Below are 22,333 nucleotides of genomic sequence, written 5' to 3'. Positions count from 1 at the left end.
AACTTGATCGTCTGTTTGAGCAATTAATCGGCGATAATTCACGACGATTTTTTCCGTGAGAGACGTGCGAGCGAGGGTCCGAGAGAGAGAGAGAGGCCATGGCGGAGGTCGCCTCGCACAGGCACAGTGACGGTAATGTTTCATCTTCTTCCTTTATCATTCTCGTTTGATGTTATTATTGTTGTTGTCGTCATTGGTGTTGTGGTTTATAAGCTTTTGGGTTTCATATGCTTCAAATCGTTCGCTAGTTGGAAATTCTCTCAATTTTCTTCCCTTCTCCGTTTTGATTGTTTTTTCTCCTTTCCACTTCAGTTATTTCTGGTTCTTATAGATAAATCAAGAGTTTGTCTAAACCACCGTGATGGGCATTATTTTCCTATTTTATCTGGAACCATTGTACGTGGGTTCCATCTAAGACCCTTATTGTTCGATTAGATTTGTTTTTGCCTTCTTTGGGGCATTTTCAATTTACTGTGCCCTGCTATGCTGATTACTGGCGGATCATTGACTGATCCTTTTTTGCCAACTGATTGCATTTATCTAATCTTCTTTGGGTTTCATGTGATGGTTTTGTTCTCTTGAATTCTCTTCAGGTTCTTCATTTCTTTCTTTCTTATTCTTTTTGCTAATTAGGATTTTCTTTTAATTTTGATTATGGGTTTTTGAAGGTTAAACTTGTACTGATCTTTTCTAGGAAATGTGTATTTTGTTTTTCTTGATTGAGTTCCTTTTGATTGTCTCCCTTGGAAATGCGTATTCTTAGTGAAACCTCGAATGTTTGTTTCTTGTTTTTTGTGTTCGGCTTATTTCCCGAGTTCTCGTGAATCCGTCATCACATTCCATGGTGGTTTTAGAAAGTATTGATTATTTATAAGTTGGATTGGCATTTTGACACATTTATGGATGCTTTGGAAATTGATATGTCAAATGTCCTGATTGCCAGTTATAAGCATAATTTTTTTTTTTATTTTTTTTCCTACTTGGGCCAGCTTTTCAGGGACTGGATACTCTATTCTTTTCCTCTTTCCATGTGTTGATTTTAGATTATTGTACTGTGACCTTGTACAAAGAGTTACTCTTCTTGATGTTATTTTCTACAGAATCTTCGGAACTATTGCAGAGACATGAGGGGATTCAACAAGGTCAAGTGCAAGAAGAAACTAGAGAAATCCACGTGGACATTCCTCTATCATTTTCTCAAACAACAGATTCTCGAAATTGGCCGACGGTTGATGGGTCAATTGGATTGAATGAACAAGAGTCTCTCAAATATGCTCGGACCTTTTTCAGGGCTGGTTTTTTCTTGCTTCCATGGCTTTGGGCAGTTAATTGCTTCTACTTTTTCCCTGTGTTAACAAAATCGCCTTCATCATATCCTCAAATTCGACGCTGTAAGTTACTTTTTAGGCACACTTTTTTAATAGACTTTACATGTCATCAATAGTTATTGCTGCCAGTCTCTACTTTGGTTTGGATATTGGTGCTACAAAAAAGTGGATTGATTAGAAAATAAGTAAATGAAAATAAGTTTTGACTTGGAAGTTGGAACAACATCAATTTTGGTTCCAGATGTTTCTCATTTAAAATGTTAACCGTTGATGATTTATGTGAGTGAATTTATTAGCAGAATAAGTCAGTTTGTGGCAGTACTTGCTTGAAATACGAAGTGTTATTATACCTGATGCTGCAGTTGGGGAAATAGTTTCTGCTTACAATGTACTTGTCATCTCATACTCCATAAGGGAATGTATTTTGCCTCATAGACTTTATGTGCCATGAGTAGTTATTGCTGCTAGTTTTACTTTGGTTTTCATGTTGGTATTATAAGAAAATGTGGATTTAGAAAATGAGTAAATGGAAAGAAGTTTTCAGTTGGAACTGCATCAATTCTGGAGTACTTCTCGATTAAAATTCTAACTATTGATGAATGATGATTTATACTTGTAAGCTTATCTGTAGAATAAATCAGTTTATGGCAGTGCTTGCTTGCAATACAAAGTATGGTTATAGGCTTATAGCTAATGCTGCAGATAGTAAAATAATTTTTGCTTACAATGTACTTGGCATCTCATACTCCATGAGGGAATATATTTTCCTGTATAGACCTTACGTTTCATGAGTAGTTGTTGCTGCCAGCCTTTACTTTGGTTTTTTGGTCGGTATTATAAGAAAATGTGGATTGGTTAGAAAATGAGTACATGGCAAGAAGTTTTCACTTGTAATTGCATGAATTCTGGAGCAAGATGTTTCTTGTTAAAATTCTAACTGTTAATGGTTTATATATGTAACTTGTCTGTAGAATAAATTAGTTTATGGCAGTGAATGAATACAAAGTATGGTTATAGGCTTATAGCTGACGCTGCAGATGGGGATAGAATTTTTTGCTAATGATGTACTTGGTATCTCATACTTCATGAGGAAATATATTTTCCTGTATAGACTTTATGTGTCATGAGTAGTAATTTCTGCCCATCTTCACTTTGGTTTGGATATAGCTAGTTCAGAGAGCCAATTTACTCTTATAATATGCAGACGTAAATCAACTTATTCATTGTATACTACACAACTATCTCATAGGTGTTGATTTAAATGTTAGCATTATTGAAGATAATAGTGTAGAACTTATATATGAGAATTCTACTTTTAAATTGATGAAGACAAAGACTATAAGATAGAGAATTTACATGAAAGTCAATCTCTTTAACTTTGTGGTAACACAATCGTCTACAAGTTCTGATAAATTGATTGACTATATAGTTAATACATGTTACTATTGTATTATTTTTTGTTTTTTATATTTGTTAACTTAGTCAGCGTTATATGTATTGTACACAGAGGCATATCGTATGATACATATTGTATAGGTCCACAAAAGCTATTGATATGCCTATTGTGTGCATTTTTCATGCGTATGCACAGGTGTATCGGCCATATCGTACGATATAGCCAATAGATGCAGTTTGTAAAAGGGGCACGATGCACCTTTTGCTTGATTTCTTTTTTAAAAACTGCCTCTTCTCTTCAATTTCTAGCACTTCTAGGAGCTTTACGTGGAAGAGTTTTTGCTGGGTGTGGGGAGAAATTGTCAAATAAATCGTCAACTTGAGTGAGAAATCACCAGTTTGAAAGGAGATTTTCTCATGAGGAACCCAGTCGTGTTTGGAAGAAAAAGTTTTTTGTGTTCCTTCTTTTACCCAAGGCATGCAATCTTCAATTTCAAGTTTTACGTGTATCTCTATTGTTTTTAAGAGTTTACCATTTATTTTGTTAAGGTATTTGTTTTAATTTTTAATGTCTTGTTAACATATATGACTTGTGAATGATGAATCATGAATATTCATTACATGCGTGATGAGTTTTTTATATAGAACATTTTTCATGATTTTTCTGAAATTTCTCTATTTTTCTATTTTTTATTTTTTAAAAAAAATAATTTTGGGATATGTCATGATATGGCGTATAGGCTATAAGTTGGCCTGACAGATACACATTATGATATGCCTTTTACAAGATTGATCTTAGTTGTATATGGTTTTAATTACTTAAAATTTTTCTTATATCAGTTCATGTTTTTATTATAAATAGATTTTTTAAACTTGTATTGCTATGTGTCTAGACAATGCTAGTAAAAAAGAATCAAAGACAAATGACGAGAGAAAAGACTGATAAAGTCAGTGGAGACCATCTATAAACCATTCACTAATATTCCATCAAATGATAGACAATAAAGTGAGTGGTACTTTTACTATTATAACATATGATAATATTGGGAGAGGTGAATGCAAAACTCGATAAGATGTTCATCCAGGATCTTATCAAAACCACATGAAAACCTTGCAATCTAACTTTTGTGACATTTTTAAGAAATTGAATTGATTTAGTATTGATTCATCAACAAATATGTGAACTGCTAAATGAGAAGCTTAAGATTCATTAATAGAGTTAATACATTTCATTTAGCTATTTAATCATATATTGTCTCGTGAAATAAAATTTTTATGTTAAATATGAGTTTCCTTTTTTTTTTTTGGTCTCTTTTGTGCTTCTTTAAATAGGCAAATCCAATTGCAGAGAAATTGATGATTACATGTTCCAAATTATAACAAGTTAGTGCATTTGTTTGCTCAAGATAGAACAATAGGAGAATGGTCAAAACACACCAAAAAAACAAAGATTTGTTGACTAGTTTCAATAAATAAGATTGATAGTGAAGTATTCCTATATATTGGTGACTTGATTTCTTAAAATGAAGCAATGTTGGTCTAAGAAGTGAAAGTGGACATGATTTGAAAGAGGTTAAAGATATGACTAAAGAAGTTTCTGATGCAATTAAAGAATGTAACGCTGAAAGAAGAGGCAATCAATTGCATATTCAAATAAATATATGTATTGAAGCTATTTGTCTTAAAAAGAGTTACAAGCCAAAATATATCTTCATCTTACTAAAGATGAAAAAAGGATTGAGATATTCTTTTGTTGTCCTTCTTCAGCTCAAAAGGAGATCTTAGTTAAAAAGGTATGTGAAACTGAAGTTGTCTGAAATTGATATTACCTAAACTTAGGCTGGAACATCATTTTCAATTTCGTTATGGAATATAATGACTTATTATTGCATTAGCTTATGTGAACTTCTCTTTGTCACAATTTTTATATTTATATGAGAATGCGTAACTCTACTTTTTTTTTTGTTATAAAGTCATATTTATTCCTTGTTCCTGATCTTATGGATAATGTGAGAGTGTAAATTTAAGCATTCCACAACAGCATTTGAAGAATATTCTCCTTAACCAGCAACTACATCAAATGCATGATAGGGGTATTATTGTAAACAAGCATGTTTTTCAATTTCCTTTTTGTAGCTTAACGAACATGATATTTAACAATTCTTTTCCTTTCCTTTCTTTCCTATACTGACAAGCTTTTATAGTAATTTTTTTTCCTTTCATTTCTTTATCCAGCTTCAATCTTTCTTGTTCTTTTATTTTCCTTTCCATCTTTTTATTATCATTTTCTTTTCGTCCATCCAAACATAGTGTTAGTTTTGCTATAGGGATAGAACATATATCTAAATCTTGAAGATCACCTTGCTTATAAGTTTGATGCCATATTCTTCCCGTCATTGCTTTACTGAAAATGTCAGCTATTGATATCTTCTTAGATAAAATTTTCTTCCTCAGCCTTCTTTATTGAACTAGCAATTAGCATCCTTTGTTTGTTATGCTCATCTTGCATGGGATTGTTAGAGATGTAGAAGTAATTTGTTCTGGAACGCATCTCAGGTCTTGTCGCTCTCACAATACGCTTAAACTGCCTATTCTAATTCAACACTTGGTATGATTCAAGAATCTTTATGTTCACAAGTCTTACGCATTTGCAGTATATTTGCTTGGTTTAAAGTTTAGTTCCTCAGGCTTATAGTCTAACTGTAGATTCACATAAGCTATGTTAAACAAGAAAAGTTTTATGTTTTAGGAGGTTCTTTGTAATATTAAAGAGTTATAAGATCTCTTTAATATTTTTCTTATTTTCCATTGAGTTATTTTGTAAATCCCTTTTTACCCTAATCTCTTTTATAAGAGAGATGAGGGTTATCGTAAGGAAAGGTTCTCAAGGTTCAATCTCACGGCAGCTTCTCTCTCTCACTCTCTTCTTCTCCGCTGCAACATGGTATCAGAGCTACGGACGTGACTGGAGACTTGAAGCACACAGCCAGCGCGCGGACGTGACGCACACCATCGGCGATCCTCCGTCTCCTTTCAGGCTTGATCTCTTCTACTTCCTCCGTCTTCTTTCTCCTTCATCTCTCGCCTGTTCTAGTTGCTGTTTTCCAGCAACGGAACAGTGTGGAGGAGTCTATTCACGTTAGGACAGATGGTGAATAGACTCCAGCCGTGGATTTTTCAGAAGTATATATAGTATTGCAGCTGTGTGGGAGTCTGCGCTGATTAATCGCCTATGGTTTGATATGTTATATGATCAACGCAGCCAAGTGGAGGACTGCTATCTATGACGTCTATGGCAAGTTTATGTTGATTGTTTTATTTGCTGTCATTATTCATGATCTGTGAAGGATAAACTGTGGTACAACAGCGTTAGATGCATAAATAGATAAGTCGTTGGTCAGCGCAAACAATACAAACAGTGGGGATTCGTTTTCAGTTGTGGGCTTGCTGGTAGCAGCGTTTTTCTGTCTTCAGATTGCAGTCTTCTTTGTTGTGGTATTGCTGTCAACAGTTGGACAGCAGGTTGATTGTTTCTGCGCATCTAACGTTGCCGTGTGGGACGTCGGTTCTTGTTGATCAGTTTCTTTCTCAATAGAAATATATATATATATATATATATATATATATATATATATATATATTCTCTCGCTATTGGTGGTTGATCTCTTGTGGACAGATTTATGATGGCTGAAAGTAATAAATCTGATTTTTCTCATGAAGTTAAAAGTGGAGGAAATCCATTTTCGTATGGTTCTACTGTAAAGTTAGATGGATCTAACTATGAGATTTGGTCTCGTGTGTTTATGATGTCTGTGATTGGACATCAAAAGGAGCATGTTATAGAAGAAAACGAACCTGTTGAAAAGAGTGGAAAATATAGTTCATGGAAGGGAGATAATAATATTGTCATGTCATGGATCATGAATAGTGTGCAACCCCAAATTGCATCAACTATTGCATACTACACCTCGGCTAAGCAAATGTGGGATTTCTTGAAACAGACTTACTCGAATGACAGGAATATTAGCAAAATATTGCAGGTAGAGGAGGAACTACTTAATCTGCAACAAGGTGACCAAAGTCTTGCTCAGTACTTCGCTTCCCTTAAGTCCATCTCTGAGCGACTTAAAGCATTACGTCCTCCATGTCCAACATGTTATAAGACCCATGGTGAACAGTCTATGGTTGCGAAATTCCTACAGGGTCTCTCCTCTGAATATGCAGTAGCAAAGGCTCAGATGCTGACTGGAGCAGAAATCCCTGATCTAGCTGAAGCCTACAACAGGCTTAGTCGTCTTGCTGTGACCCTCTCTTCACCTGCCAGTGATATCCATGCCTCTGCCTTAGCAGCTTCAGGAGGACGTGGACGCGGTTTATTCAGGGGAAGAGGCATGGGCCGTGGGTCAGGAGGAGGTCGGGGGAGATTTCAGTGCACTTATTGTGGGAAAATAGGTCATTTGGAAGACAGATGTTGGGATAAACATGGTCGTCCTACTGCAGCGCCATCCTTAGGCAGAAATGTTACATCAAAGCTAGGGAAGAACTCTTTACAGTCTTCTATTGGAGCGGCCCAAGCAGCGTCATCAGTAGTAGATGGGTCTTTATCTTCTTCTCAGTCTGAGACAATGACTGTGAGTATCAATAAGTCAGAGTATGAGGACTTTCTAGCACACAGATCTACTCAGCCATCGGCCTCCACAGTTATGACTGACAGCGCTATGTCTGTTGACACTATCTCACATGATACAGGTACTACTTGGATTATTGATTCTGGGGCATCGAGGCACTTTTGTAGTACGCCTTCTATGTTTACTGTGCTACACTCACTACCTCAGATACGTCATGTGAGACTTGCAGATGGTAGATTGTCACCCATTATGGGATATGGAGATATCAAGATCTCTCAATCTATGACTATTCCCAATGTGTTATATGCTCCTAAGTTTCCCACAAATTTGTTATCTGTCGGACAATTGGTTAATGATTTACATTGTCGTGTTACGTTTGACTCTGGTTTATGTTCATTTCAGGACTTGCCTACTGGGAAGACGATTGGTGGAGGCTATGAGAAAGGGGGCATCTACTTCCTGTCGGATCCCGTGGGTATTGCAGCATCATCGATCACATCGTTGTCCTCCTCGTTCCAGTGGCATCTCAGACTTGGTCATCCATCTGTCTCCAAGCTCCGTCATCTCCTTCCACATCTCTCCTTACCAGAGTCGTTCCAGTGTGAAGCTTGTCAACTTGGCAAACACACTCGTAGTAGTTATTCATCGAGTCTTAGTACGTCCAGTTGTGGACTATTTGATCTTCTTCATGTTGATGTGTGGGGTCCTAGCAGAGTTGCTAGTAGGTCAAGATTTCGTTATTTTCTTGTCATCGTAGATGATTATTCTCGAGTCACCTGGGTTTTCCTTTTGAAGGAAAGGTCTGAAGTCGTATGTACTCTCAAAAACCTTATTATTGAAATAAAGACCCAATTTGGTATTCTTGTTAAAAACATTCGCACTGATAATGCTCTTGAGTTTAAGGCATCTACCTTAATGAAGTTTTACTCAGATAATGGCATTTCTCCTCAGTTTACATGTCCCCATACTTCCCAGCAAACTGGAATAGTTGAGCGAAAACATCGTCAACTTTTAAATGTGGCTCGTTCCCTTATGCTTCATACTAATCTCCCTGCATATTTTTGGGGAGATGCTATTCTTACTGCTTGCTACTTAACCAATCGTTTACCATCATCCTCCATTGATAACCAGATCCCCATTAAACTTGTGCACCCACAAAGATCTTTGTTTCCAGTGGCTCCCAAAGTATTTGGTTGCACATGCTTTGTTCACATTCTTGGACCCACACGTGACAAATTGGGAGCCCAAGCCATTAAATGCATTTTCATTGGCTACTCCAGAAACCATAAAGGCTACAAATGCTTTGATCCCTTGACCCAAAAAGAGTATATCAGTGCGGATGTCACTTTCTTTGAGTCTCAACCTTATTATAGCCTCACTCCTATGTCTACTGAGATGCTACGGTCTCCAGACCCACTGCCTATTCCTCCTATTCCTTTGGAGTCGTTCCCTGTTGAATCTCCTTCGTCTGTTGTGTCCAAGTTTCGTGATCCACCGCTGGTCTACACACGTCGACAGGACCCTTCTCATAATCTTTTGCCAACCGTTTCTCAGGAGGTAAGTACATCTGAAGCGCATAGCCCTACTCATTCTGATCCTTGTCAAGACTTACCTATTGCTCTTCGCAAAGGCAGACGACAATGTACTTTACATCCTATATCTCATTTTGTGTCTACTGATGGGGTTAGTAAAAATATGCAACAATTCATTCATGCTTTGGCTGCTCATACAGTTCCTACGTGTCACCAGCAGGCCTTATTAGACACCCAATGGCGACGGGCTATGCAAGATGAGATGGATGCCTTAGTGCAGAGGGGCACTTGGGAACTTGTTGATCCTCCTCCTCGATGTGATATTGTTGGCTCAAAGTGGGTATTCACAGTTAAGTATAATTCTGATGGTTCTTTGGAACGATACAAAGCTCGATTGGTTGCTAAGGGCTACACGCAGACCTACGGTGTGGATTTCTTTGAGACCTTCTCTCCAGTTGCTCGGCTGGGAACCATTCGTCTTATTATTTCTGTGGCTGTCCACCATGACTGGCACATGTATCAACTGGATGTCAAAAACGCCTTTTTGTATGGTGATCTTGATGAGACTGTCTATATGCAACAACCACCGGGATTTGAACGACAGGGGGAGTGTGGAAAAGTGTGCAAGCTGAAGAAAGCTATTTATGGACTCAAACAGAGTCCTCGTGCGTGGTTTCACAAGTTTTCCGAGGTAGTCTCACAGTGTGGCTTTGTGAGATCTCCTCTTGATCATTCCTTGTTTATCAAGAAGGCTTCCCGAGGTATAACTGTTCTCGTGGTTTATGTTGATGATATTATCCTGACAGGTGATTCTGATCAAGAAATTTCTGATGCAAAGTTGTTTCTTCAAAAACACTTTGTGACGAAAGATCTAGGTCCTCTACGATACTTCTTGGGAATAGAAGTTGCTCGCAATGGTGAGGGTGTTGTTCTCTCTCAACGGAAATATGTTCTTGATTTATTGCAGGACACAGGGATGCTAGGAGCTAAACCGGCAAATTTACCTATGAATCCACGTATACATCTTCATGATGACCAAACAGAATTAGTGGATTCTAGATCTTACAGATCCCTTATTGGAAAACTTCTCTATGTTACCGTGACAAGACCAGACATTAGTTTTGCAGTGGGAAAACTAAGTCAATTTATGGAAAAACCAAGGAAAGTTCATTGGGATGCTGCTTTGATGGTGGTTAAATATCTGAAATCTTCTCCTGGCAAAGGCCTTTTGTTCACAAAAGGCAAGACTCTGGAAGTGGAAGCCTATAGTGATGCTGATTATGCTGGCTCAGTAGAGGACAGAAAATCTACCACAGGATTTTGTGTATTTGTGGGAGGAAACCTCATATCGTGGAGAAGCAAAAAACAAGGTGTGGTGTCAAGATCTAGTGCAGAATCCGAATACAGAGCTATGGCTCAAACAGCAGCAGAAATGACGTGGGCTAGATCCATGCTATCCAGCTTAAGTGTGTCAATCACACTTCCCATGAAGATGTATTGTGACAATCAAGCAGCCACACACATTGCAAACAATCCAGTTTTCCATGAAAGAACTAAACATATTGAGGTGGATTGCCATTACATTCGAGATCTCGTTCAAGCAGGAACCATTGCCACTGCTCATGTTCCTTCAGAAGATCAAGCTGCAGATATCTTCACCAAAGCTCTTCCTATTGGTGATTTCTCTAGATGTTGTGACAAGCTGAGCATGTTTAATATGTATGCTCCAGCTTGAGGGGGAGTGTTAAACAAGAAAAGTTTTATGTTTTAGGAGGTTCTTTGTAATATTAAAGAGTTATAAGATCTCTTTAATATTTTTCTTATTTTCCATTGAGTTATTTTGTAAATCCCTTTTTACCCTAATCTCTTTTATAAGAGAGATGAGGGTTATCGTAAGGAAAGGTTCTCAAGGTTCAATCTCACGGCAGCTTCTCTCTCTCACTCTCTTCTTCTCCGCTGCAACAAGCTATACATGAATTAACCTTTTGTGTCCGTTTTTGTTTGATCATGTAAATATTGATTGGGGAAACAATAACCTTTAAAATCTTCTCATCTTTTTAACTGAAAGTAACGTACATCTGCAACATCATGTGTTGTATAACAATCAATGCTCCAATCCCAGTGGGTCTAATAAGCATTATTATCAAGTACAATTTCATTCTGTTTTAGAAAACTAGTAGTTTGCTAATGCTTCAATGTTCAAAATGCAACCTGTTTCTAAATTAGTTCTCCATTATCACCTCATGATTCAGTGGGTTAATGGACGTACCTTGGCTTTGTTATGAATTATTGAATGGATGCTCTCCTCCACCTTTTTCAGATGTGGTTGGGTCGGCCATTGGGTTTGTGTTATTCACAACTGCTCTATGCTCGTGGGCATTCACTTTTGCTATAGGAGGAGAGCATCTCTTTGGTTCTGTTTGGGATCGCCTTGTTATGTACAATGTAGCTGGAGATCTTGGTCTAACAGCATGGAACTGATTTCTCATATTTAGTATCCCTCTCAGTATTTGGTTGCATGTGGGATGTTAGGTTGTTCCCATATTTATTTTTGCTATAGGAGGAGAGCATCTCTTTGGTCCTGTTAGGGATCACCTTGTTATGTAAAATGTAGCTGAGGATCTTGGCCTTACAGCATGGAATTGAATTCTGATATTTGCTGTATCCCTCTTAATATTTTGGTTGCTGTGTGTGATGTCAGGATATTCCCAAATTTTAAGGATTCTGCATGAAGTTCTTAGTCATGCCCATGAAAGACATGAATTTCGGAAAAAGCTATAGAAGCTGTGAATGCTCATCTCTCATTTCTGAAAGATAATAAAATTTCTCTGCAGTGGTAATGTTTCTCTAGAGTCTATGTTATTGCTTCTATGGATCCACTTGAGCTTTATTATGCATCCATTCATTCTCCTTCCGTTTGTTTAAGCTGCTAATCTCTTCAATTTTCTAGAACATTGCATGGACATAGCTAATCGAGCATCTAGTAGACTGTGCACTGCCAGTCCCTGTGATCTTAAGTTTATTTCTATTCGGCAAAGGATGTCATGAAATTATCTGGTTCCATCCCGAAGTTCTAGATATATTGAAGAATTAACAGGAACTTGACAGGCAGGAGGTCATGAAAAATCAAATAATTCCTTCATTTTGCCTGGTTGCTTGCTGGCTGTCTATGAGGAGTCCAACAAAATACGGTCAAAATTAGTTATGCAAAACGTGGTTGCAGAAATGAGGTATATCTTACTAAAAGTTGTTTCTCGTTTACCAGCTCTACATTTTCCAGCCAAATCAGAAATTTCTCTATGATATATTTCCCCAAACATGAAACAACTAAGAGATCTTTGGTGGGATTGCCGTATCTGAAATTGAATGCAATTGTGCAATGATAGACCTGTCCTAAATGAATAGACTTTTGAACTGGTTTTGGCGTGATTATGATCTTGTTTGTTTGCATGTTCTTTCCTGTTTCCCTCCCTTGTCTGGAATGCTGTTAGTCATGGTTTAATTGTTTCAGACTTGTATGGAACCAAGGGCATCTCACCGTCTCCCTTTCTCTGCTATCCATTGATCTGCCTGTTGGTTCCTGGAAAATCCCATCAGTAACCATCTCTTGTTAATAGGGATGTAAATGAAGGGCGTTGGTTTCCTTACCTCTACCAACAAGTTAACTTGGTATCTAATGTATCCACCTTATCCAAACCTGAAACGCTTAAATCCATGCCTCTGGCTGGTCCGCTGCAATTGAGTGTCTGATTTTGCCCAGTAACTGTAAATTGATTCAATAAGGTCGCTGCACTCTCATCTAAGTTTGGGAAAAAAGGTCTATACCAATTCTGAATCAGACTATTTTCCTCTTCCTCAGTGGGCTTAAGTGATTAAAATTCCCATAAAATCATCATTATAGCTATGTTTACCTTGGATCTGGTCTGGAACCACACTGAGGATCTAAGGCCGAAGCCCTATTGCGGTTGGAGTATAATGAAGGGCTTTGTCACAATGATCAGCCTGTGGGCTGAAAATGAATTGAATCCAATGTGAGGGCTTCTCTATCCTATTATCTGCCTATTTGGTCGTTCTGGATCCTACTCATCTGCTGTGCTCTCATTTTCTTTTTCCTGTTATGGCAATGATGATGTTCCTTTGCCTTTGGGTATAAAATCTGGATTTGAATAAGACCTTTGGTGAGAGCGGGGAGAGACCCACCCCACGACTGAAAGTCGAAGCTCCCACTCAACTCCTCTTTCCTTACCATATATGACCTGTTTTATGTGATTCGTTGGTGGTGTTTTTTGTTGCAGCACATGGAATTGAAACCCTGAGGATTTGAAATAAAGATTAGCTGCCTACTCAGCCTTTGCCCCGTTCATTGCTCCAACCCCCCAATGACAAAATTCGAATAAGATCTTCGAAGAGACTGGTTCAGCTTAATCGCTTGCTAAGTAGCAAGCAATTTACTATATATGTTTCAGAAAAAATATCATTTTGTCTAAGAATTTAAAAAATTGATAAAATCTTTAGAAGTTAAAGACTTTAAAAACTGAATGGCAATCGGAAACGTGACATCTATATATCCACCGATTAATCATATTTATCTGCTATCAATTCAAGTCAATTTTTACACCACTGGGTAAAGCCCATGAGATCCACATCCACCGATTAAAATGAAAAACACGCATGGAAAATGTAGATAGATGAGAAATGTTTTGAATGCGATCCAAAGTCTTCGCCCTTACCGATCTCTCTCTTGCTGCGCACTGTTCTTCGTTATCTAAAATGATGGGACATTTTGTTGTACGGAAAATGCTCTTTTTTAATGCTGAAGTTCGTTGTTTTTGTAATCCCCATTCGTGGATTTTATTTATGAGAAGTGGCTAAAAAATGTGAGGTATTGTACAAGAAAAGGCTAAAAATGCATATTAGTACTTTAGCCACCCTCCTTGATTATTTTCCAAATATTTTGAAACGCTCATGCTAATTATTGGCAATAATCAAACAAGTGTTTGTTTTTTGCCATTGACTTTTAAATTATGATATAATACGAGTTATAACAAAAGCAAAAAGACAGTGATGTACTTTTATTAACTAGGGGGAGATAAACATAAAGTTCTAACCAAAGGATTGTTCAGTGTACTAAAAATCGTAAGTATGAGAAAAATAGATGGCAAAGAGTTGCAAAAGCTGAGTGCAAATTTCAACATTTTATCTATAATAGCACGTATGGACTATGGAGTAGATAAAGAGAAAATAATATATAAGCAGTTTATTGTTTTTTTCACATATACTTTGTATATTATTTATATTATATTATATTATATATTAGCCGTTTTATCTACATACATGCATGTTCATAGGGAGAGATAAAAAGGAAAAAAAAAGTATATCTTAAAAGAGATCCCTTAAATTATAATAAAAATATATAAAAATATGAACGTTATAAACAGCAGTTCAACATAAAGCGGATCATAATGTATTTTTTTTTAAATGAACAAAATTTCGATGTTACTTGCCGATAATTTTACGCTATTGAAAGTAATATCTAAAAATAGCAAATCACTTTTTAGAACTATACATATAATTTGCGCAAATAATACTTCAATAACCAACTGAAAACATCTGTTTTTTATCCTTCAACTAAGTGGTCTGAATTGAAATGACCAGTTAACCGCACTTCACATACGAGAGTTGAGGAGAGAGGGAGCCGAGGGTGCTGTTTAAAGAGGAAAGGGTCACATGCAGTCACGGGCCTCCGCTCCCTCCTCTTCCTTCCTGCCGCGTTGTTTCCCGACGGTGAAGGGGAAGAAGCCTTCCTCAGTCTCCATGGGGAAGAAGAAGCGCGCTTCTGACCGAGACGCCGATACCCAACTCATCAACTGTACCGCTTCCTCCTCTTCCTCTTCTACTTCCACTTCTTCTTCTTCGTCTTCTTCTTCGTCTTCGCATTCTCCTTCTGACTCCATCGGCAAGGAGGACAATGGCCGTTACTTTGACGTCTATGGCCCTGAGGTGGTTTCTCTCTTTTTCCCTCTCTCTCTCACACGTGCACGAGCACGCAGATACACATTAGGTTAAGCTGCCCCCTTAACTTCCGTGGTCACTTTATCAGTTATTTGGTGCAAGTGAGGATGCTGGAACTTTCATGGTTAATGGGTTTTCTGATTGAGGAACGTGGAGCCATAGCAATGCGGTTCCTTTTCGCTTGTTATTTCCTCATGAATGTGTTGAGTCTCCTCTGCCCATTGGTCGTCTGCTTGAATTGTCAAATTTTATTTTCATCCACTTCATTTATCTGTTTCGCTTGATGTGGAATTTCTATACGTTATTATGCTTTAAATGGTCAGGGTTTTGGGATAAAGAAAGATGGAGTTGTTTCTACCTCTCGTCCTTTTTTGGGTTATCCGTCTTCATACCTTGTTTCGTTTATGTTTGTAACTTATTCTCATTTATGATCTTGCTATACCATTTTTTCATTTGTTTTCCCTTTTGTGCTGTTTTGTTTATAGTCCTTTTTGAGCACTGGGGAGATGGTGGTGGTTTGATTTATAGCGTTCACGAGAGGATCAATAGGTTGTTTATTTTTTATCTTTTAATTTCACTTTTTCATTTCGTTACAATACGAGACAGAGAGGAAGTCTGTTGTCATGGTTCAATGCGTTTGTTATGGTCAAGTAAGCTGAATTTCATGAAAACTTCACTAATAATTGACTAATAATCTAATAATTTCTATGCCGGAACAAATTTATGAAGTTGCGTATTTCATTCATCTTCCCTCATTTGCAGTGCCAGAAATTGAGGACCGTGCGTGGATTGTTTGCCTATGCACTTCAATTACTTGGGAGAATGCATTTTTATTAAAACTTCTCTTTGCTGTTTCTTGGTGTCAATATAGCCTGTGGATGTTGTCACGGTTTCTTTTGAACAGTTTGCAGGGTTTTGGGCTTGACACTTTCGGTTGCTATTTTACATGAAAAAATGTTGTTTTTCTTGTTCTGTAATATGTATCATTGGATCGCAAAGCTGCTGCATTCTTGATAGTTTCCTTGTGGTCAGTGTGTTTTTTTTCTTTTTCTTTTTTGGGTTTTCACAGAACATGCCCATTTGATAGATTAAGAATGTCAAGATCCTAGCCCTCAAAACATATTCTGAAAGAGATGAAAGGAACAAAAAGGCATCAAAATGGTATGATGCTGCACTAATGAGCGTTGCCTTCTTGAGTCTTTTCCTAAACTTTTTTTTCTGAGTTATTTATAGGCAATAAAATGTTCTGTAGGGGCGTTTTTGGCTACTTAAGGTTCCACTGCAGGAGATTCCTTTCAAAGACATATCAAACCATGTTCATTCTTAGATTTCATCATGGTTCTCAACTTCAAACGGAAAGGTTCGGTTGGGAATGACTTCTGAAGGTAGCACCAGCATTTGCAGCAAGACAGTGGGCCCTGTTGGAAAAAATGAAAAGGAATTATATTATCTCAAATGGCCCTGGCATTAAAAATTGTACTGAGACTTGTTTGAGTTTGACGGTTTTACCTGATCTAGACCAAGGTAGCAAGTAGCAAGTATAACTCTGTAAAAATGAACCTAATGTCTTGAAAGCACCAAGAAAATAGTGCTTGTCTTCAAACAGGCAGCTTTGCCAGTTGTATAATCCAAAGCATGCCTAATATTTGCTTTTGAAATGGTGGCATAGTATCTTCTTTCATGGAACAGCAAGGAACTAGTTGAGTTCATTTATTTTTTGCTTGTTACAGATTAAGATGATGATGAAATCTAATCTGGTTGTAGCTTTGACTCAGTGATCCACTGGTGGAACTCTGTTAACACTTTTTAGTGCATATACAGGCAAAAGCAGAAGCTACTATTAGAAGTCCTCGGGCTAACTCGACTTTAAATCTGGAGGTTTGTTCCCCTTACTCCTCCTATACTGAAAGTTTGAAATAGTGCTAACTCCATAATATGATTTCTTGATACCTTTTTTTTTTGTTTAAATTGTGAAACAGGATGTTCAAGGGCTTGTCACCTGGGTCCTTGGAGAAGGTGTCATGCCATCATGGATATTTATAAAAGTAATTACTCACAGATGTTTATTTCTTTCATCATGCTTTCTCATCCTTGATATTCATATTCTTGGTATGGAATCCTGAACGGCATAAATTATAAACTTGAGGGGATTCAATGAAATTTCATTTTCCTTTGGTGTTAGTAGTTCATGCTACTATGGATAAATATTAAATATCATAGTCCATAGATTTTACATATGGATGCTGCATTTATTCGTGTGCAGATTCTCTTCTCTTACTTGTATCTGTTGTTCACCTTTCTTTGCACTTCTTTTAGTCGTAGGTTGTGAAATGATGTTTATGTTTTACTTTTGGAAATTCAATGCACCACCAATATTTAAACTTTAGAAAGAATAGCTCTCTCTGTTCATGCATGCACTTTTCTGTTTGTTCATGCTTGGCTTGAAGTTGACATCAAAAGTTAGGTGTAGGTTGTGGACAAACATTACTGATTTGTTGGTTGACAACTTGTCGTGGCAAAAACTCTAATCCTTCTATTATATTAAGGTACTTCAAAAACATTGTATTTTTTGGGTAAGGTAGTGTACCCGACAAATCTTGTCACACCCCAACCTTTTGACCCTCAAACAAATTTTTTTTTATAAACATAAAGCATTAAGGTGCGACTACACAACAATTCAAAAAAAGATGAAGCTATGTCATTTGAAACCATGGGGCAAACTTTCATTTATATAACAATTTCAATTCATACAAAGTCACATCTATGTGTATGACAAAAATGCCCCAAACCACAACTTTGATGCCTAACACAAATAAGACGTCAAAAAGACCAAACCATGACGCGCCGACACTACCAAAGACCCAAAACCTTCCCCGTAGGATGTGAGTGAAGCCATCTGATCAACCTGCTGCCCCGGGTCCGCTAAAACCTGAAAAAGAAACAACTGAAGGCTTAGCCTTCGCAGTATGGCAACAAGCCAGGAAAATCTCAAACCCTCTTAGGTAGAGCTCAAATTTAAGAACAATCATAAAAACAATCTATCGTCATGTCGTGTCAGGGCATAGGCACATCATTCGTCATGTCGTGTCAGGGCATAGACACATCATTTGCCAAGAAAACCCCTAACATAGACCATGACATGAAAGGACCACTCAAGGGCCACAGAAACACAATCTCAATCACATGCAAGACATGCTTAAACATTTCATTTCAGTCATAGCATTCACATGCCCATCAATCACATACATTCGTTCACACACATTTCATTCACATACATTCATTTTCATTAGTTTTAGTGAATTGACAGTTCCTGTGAGTGCAAACACAGACACGTGCACACCGCGAGCGGCCCATAGCCGAGAGACAACCCCCGTGGTGGCCCAGAATAGTATGGATCCATTCATCCGCTGCAGCGGTAGAGCACTCATCCATGGATGTGTGAATTCCAAGGAAAGATACTCAGCCTTCCCTAGAACACCCAGGTTGGGAAGGCGGAAGCCCAACGCTCCAAGCACATCACACAACAGTACCCTAGGGCCTTGCACCGCTTGCGCTCCGAACAGGCGAGACCAGTGACGAAAGCGAGACGTCTCCCAAACACATAGCCACATCCCACTGGCCTCTCATATTTTATTCTTTCATTATTATCATTATAATAGCACATTCACAAAATGACTGACTAGCTCATGAGGTTGGTACACTTCACGAGTGCACCCACACCTCCAATTGCCTCCACATGAGGTCTACACATAACATTAACAGTCATAGCTAGCCGTCATACAATACGGGTACAACTACCCTCTAATTTCAATCAATTGCATTATTGCCCACGACAATACATATGTAACAAACACAACATTCACATCTTATCAAACATATCAATCAGATCTTTCAAAACTTGGCTAAATCCCGGAGAGTAGTCTCGATCCGTGATGGCTCGTAGCTGTCCTATGCAATTATCATTCTATGATGCCCTGTCCTATGCAATTATCATTCTATGATGCCCTCTAATGCACAATCGGGGTCGAGGAGACACTCGACTCGATACCCCACCTCATCTGTCCTAAGTAGTTATCAATTCTAACATGCACATGCAAATGCGTAACAGTTTTCAAAACAAGTTTTTAATAGCTTTCCAAAACAGAACTTGTCACATGACAAATCATTCACAATCACACACATCAATCACACCTTTCAAAACTTAGCCAAACTACGGAGAGTAGTCTCGATCCGTGATTGGCTCGTATCTGTCCTAGACAATTATCATTCTAGGATGCTTTCTAATGCATAATTGGGGTCGAGGAGATACTCGACTCGATACCCCACCTCATCTGTCCTAAGCAGTTATCAATTTTAGCATGCACATGCAAATGCGTAACATTTTCAAAACATGCTTCTCATAGCCTTTCAAAACAAATCATATCATATATCAAACAATTTGCATATCAAACAATTTGCATGCATACACACATTCATTCACAAAACAATCCATCAATCACATCACAATCCTAGGATCCCACGATCCTAGGAACACACATTCACACAATTGCCCAGGCAGGGATTTGCCTGGAATGCTGCCATACCCGTCGCGCGTCCACTAAACACCTCGAACTACGACCCACGTTGCTCAAGGCCTACTTGATGTGCGTGGTGTACCTGCAAACATAACAAAATGGTAAGTTCTCTACTCGTTTCGCTTACAATCGATACAAATCTGAAAATACCGTCATCGAGGCATGTCTTCGCCTCAAATGGGTGTCGACCCACGAAACCCTCCAAAAAGGGTCTCTACCCAACCCACGAGGTTGCCGCCAACGATTAGAACTCAAAACTTGTATTCGACTTATCACATGTACGATTCTTACTTGTTTTCCTTAGTTGAGGTGTCTTCCCCACCATAAGATTCTCAACATACAACGTATATGCACCTCAATAGAAGCATATTTCCCCAAGCTCACCAAAACGATTCTAACGTTCTCCACAACAATACAATCTCTACCATGCTTCCTAATTGCTTCGAAAATTAACCCACCATGCTTAAAAGATCATTGTAGATATGGATCATCGTCCCTCCACATGAGTCCTAGACCTTCCCCAAATAGCGACATCTCTAGCATGCCTTCTAAATCATCAATTCTTAATTCTAGCATGCTCAAATAATAATTATACGTACTCGAACAGAAAATTTACAACAATCTAGGCTCGGTTAGGTCTCGCTCACCCCAATCAAAGAGTCCGAACTGCTGCGATGCTTCCGGCAGCCACCTCAAGCGTTCAACGATCCCCAAATGGCAAAAACCATGCAATGCCACCACCACCAATGCCTTCTAGTCGCTGTTATGAGGGAAGAACGCGTCCCCAACTGCAATCTAATCCAACAGCCACATGAGAATCAAAATCGACGAAAAAGGGAGGTTTAAAAAGGGGTTTGTCGTTAGAAGTGGCCCACAATAGCTGTGTGGGAGGCTGAAGACGAGTGAGAGGGGGAACCAAGGGTTCGGGTGGGAGAGATGGGTCTGGCGCAAGAGAGAAGGAAAGACATAAGGGACTGTTCGGTTGAGGGAGAGGGCTCGAGCAGAGGGCGTGGGCAAAGAGAGAGTGAGAGAGAATGTAGAGGAAGGCGTGACCAAAGAGACGCGAGAGTGTGCAGGGAGAGAGAACGATGACACATGGGGAAGAGACAGACGGAGAGAGTAAGAGAGACCGTTGAGAGAGAGAGGTACGAGTAAGGAGCACGAGAGAAAGAGGGGCATTCAACGAAGAACAATCGGGCTTACCTTTGATGGGTCTGAATCCTATCGCCTACTGGCTACTGGACTGAGGGAGAGGCGTCAGAAGAGGAAAACAGCAAAAGGGGGAGGAGGAGAAGAAAGAAGAGAGGGGAACCGGTGGCTTACCTACGTGCCACCACCGCCGTCGCCCTTCACCTTCTCCGCTGCTGCCATCTCTTCCGCCTCCTTCTTCTCTGTGCTGTGTGCAACCCAGCGGGACGAGGGAGAAGGGGTAAGGTCGAGAGAGAAGACGCGAGAGAAGAGCCCCTCGCGCGACGGGCTCCTCACGCAAGCGGGTTCGGGTCCGGGCCTGGACCCGACCCGGCCCACCCAAAAGTCGAGTATTACAAATCTAACTATAGTATCATTAACATCTTTATTGAATAGTAAAAGATCAACTTCACCATGGCAGAATCTGAAGCAAATGGGAGCATGAGCACATAATACTTCTGTCTTATATATCAACTTGATCCTAATACATGGCAACAAAATTAGCTTGCATGATTTTTTGTCCATGCCATGAGCCTTTTTTGAGTCTTTGACATAAAATGCTGAAGACTGACATATATATTTATTTGCTTCTGAGGGTGTTTGAGTTTTAGAGGGTTATGAAGTGCACTTGCTGGTGGCTGGAAGTGGTTTTAGAAGAGCGGAGAAGGTAACCGTAGAGAGAAAAGAGAGATAAGAAAGAAAAGGCTAGGGATTCAGAGAGGGACGAAGCAAAGCATCATATTCTTCAATGGTTCTAGGGTTCTTTTCAATTTGTCAGGCTTTGCTTCAAGCCTCAAAAAAATTCCACCAGTGTTAATATACTCCGATTGCATTTGCTTTCCTTTACCATTTGTAGAATAGCGGGAGCAACGAATGTACTTCTAGAAGCTCACCTTGAAGAAAAGGTTTTTGCATGAAACAACTTAGCTACATCTTGATGTTGCAAGCATAGGGAGGACAGAATAGGCATTTTGACCATCAAAGGGAATGCTGCTTGATGATAAATTATACAAGTAGCAGTTCGTCCTTTGCAACCAATCTAGTTTTCTACATTTCCGTTGTGCTAGGCTTCAGGTACAAATGTGCTGTCCTTCACCTTCTTGATGAGTGATAAGAACTTGGCAGTTTTTTCTGTCTTTTTATTTTTATTTTTATAATGTTCTTGTGTCATTGGCTATGTCACATGATGGTATGGGGACGGGTACGACGATACGGGTTTGGGTATGGTGATTTTGAAAATTATTGTTACGCGGGTACGACAAATTATTAAATTCTCAAAAATGATAAAATGAAAAAGAAAACATTAATAGTTCATAAGTGTAATGCCATAAAAAAGTCTACAAACAAAATAATAAAAAAATGCAAAACAAAAAAATATATAATGATCAGAAAATTCAAAGAATAAAACAATAAGCTTGACTCATCGGCAACATCACTTTTTTTGATTGATGAAGAGAATTGAAAGAAATAGCTGATAGATTCATCAAACTTTTAATCAAAAGTGACAGCAACCAAACAAAACTGGCAGCCGAAATAGCCGATAGAAATAAAATGCAACCAAACAAAAGTGGCAGCAACAGATAAACACATAAAATCAAACAAAACATCAAAACATATATAAGTCTATAGGTTTATAGTTCAATCTTCAAACAAAAACATCCCTAAATCAAAAAAAC

At 38.5% G+C, this 22,333-nt stretch overlaps 2 protein-coding genes across 4 annotated transcripts in view; both read left to right on the top strand.

Moving 5' to 3' along the window:
• Positions 1-11,738, top strand: LOC116252924 (probable gamma-secretase subunit PEN-2). Its single transcript, XM_031627549.2, has 3 exons — positions 1-132; positions 1,101-1,391; positions 11,204-11,738. Exons 1-3 carry the CDS (start codon positions 99-101, stop codon positions 11,362-11,364), a joined length of 486 nt encoding a protein of 161 aa, XP_031483409.1. The 5' UTR covers positions 1-98; the 3' UTR covers positions 11,365-11,738.
• Positions 11,591-22,333, top strand: part of LOC116252904 (small RNA degrading nuclease 5) — a 23,340-nt gene continuing 12,597 nt past the window's right edge. Inside the window, exons 1-4 of one of the 3 annotated variants that reach the window (XM_031627527.2) lie at positions 11,591-11,719; positions 11,992-12,113; positions 16,717-16,773; positions 16,875-16,940. In XM_031627527.2, the coding sequence (XP_031483387.1) occupies positions 16,917-16,940 (24 nt within the window). In that variant the 5' untranslated portion in view covers positions 11,591-11,719; positions 11,992-12,113; positions 16,717-16,773; positions 16,875-16,916. Of the gene's footprint in view, positions 11,720-11,991; positions 12,114-14,543; positions 14,884-16,716; positions 16,774-16,874; positions 16,941-22,333 lie in introns of those variants that run through there. The other 2 variants (XM_031627536.2, XM_031627522.2) reach the window with 2 other exon arrangements.

Source organism: Nymphaea colorata, chromosome 1, assembly GCF_008831285.2.
Source record: "Nymphaea colorata isolate Beijing-Zhang1983 chromosome 1, ASM883128v2, whole genome shotgun sequence".
Classification (NCBI taxonomy): domain Eukaryota; kingdom Viridiplantae; phylum Streptophyta; class Magnoliopsida; order Nymphaeales; family Nymphaeaceae; genus Nymphaea; species Nymphaea colorata.
Note: the sequence above shows the minus strand (reverse complement) of the source record. Positions and strands in the feature narration are given on the sequence as shown.

Coding starts and splice junctions, on each gene's coding strand:
- LOC116252924 (XM_031627549.2), top strand. CDS start 99: ATGGCGGAGGTCGCCTCGCACAGGCACAGTGACG. Junction 133..1,100: donor CTCGCACAGGCACAGTGACG/GTAATGTTTCAT, acceptor TATTTTCTACAG/AATCTTCGGAACTATTGCAG. Junction 1,392..11,203: donor ATATCCTCAAATTCGACGCT/GTAAGTTACTTT, acceptor CACCTTTTTCAG/ATGTGGTTGGGTCGGCCATT.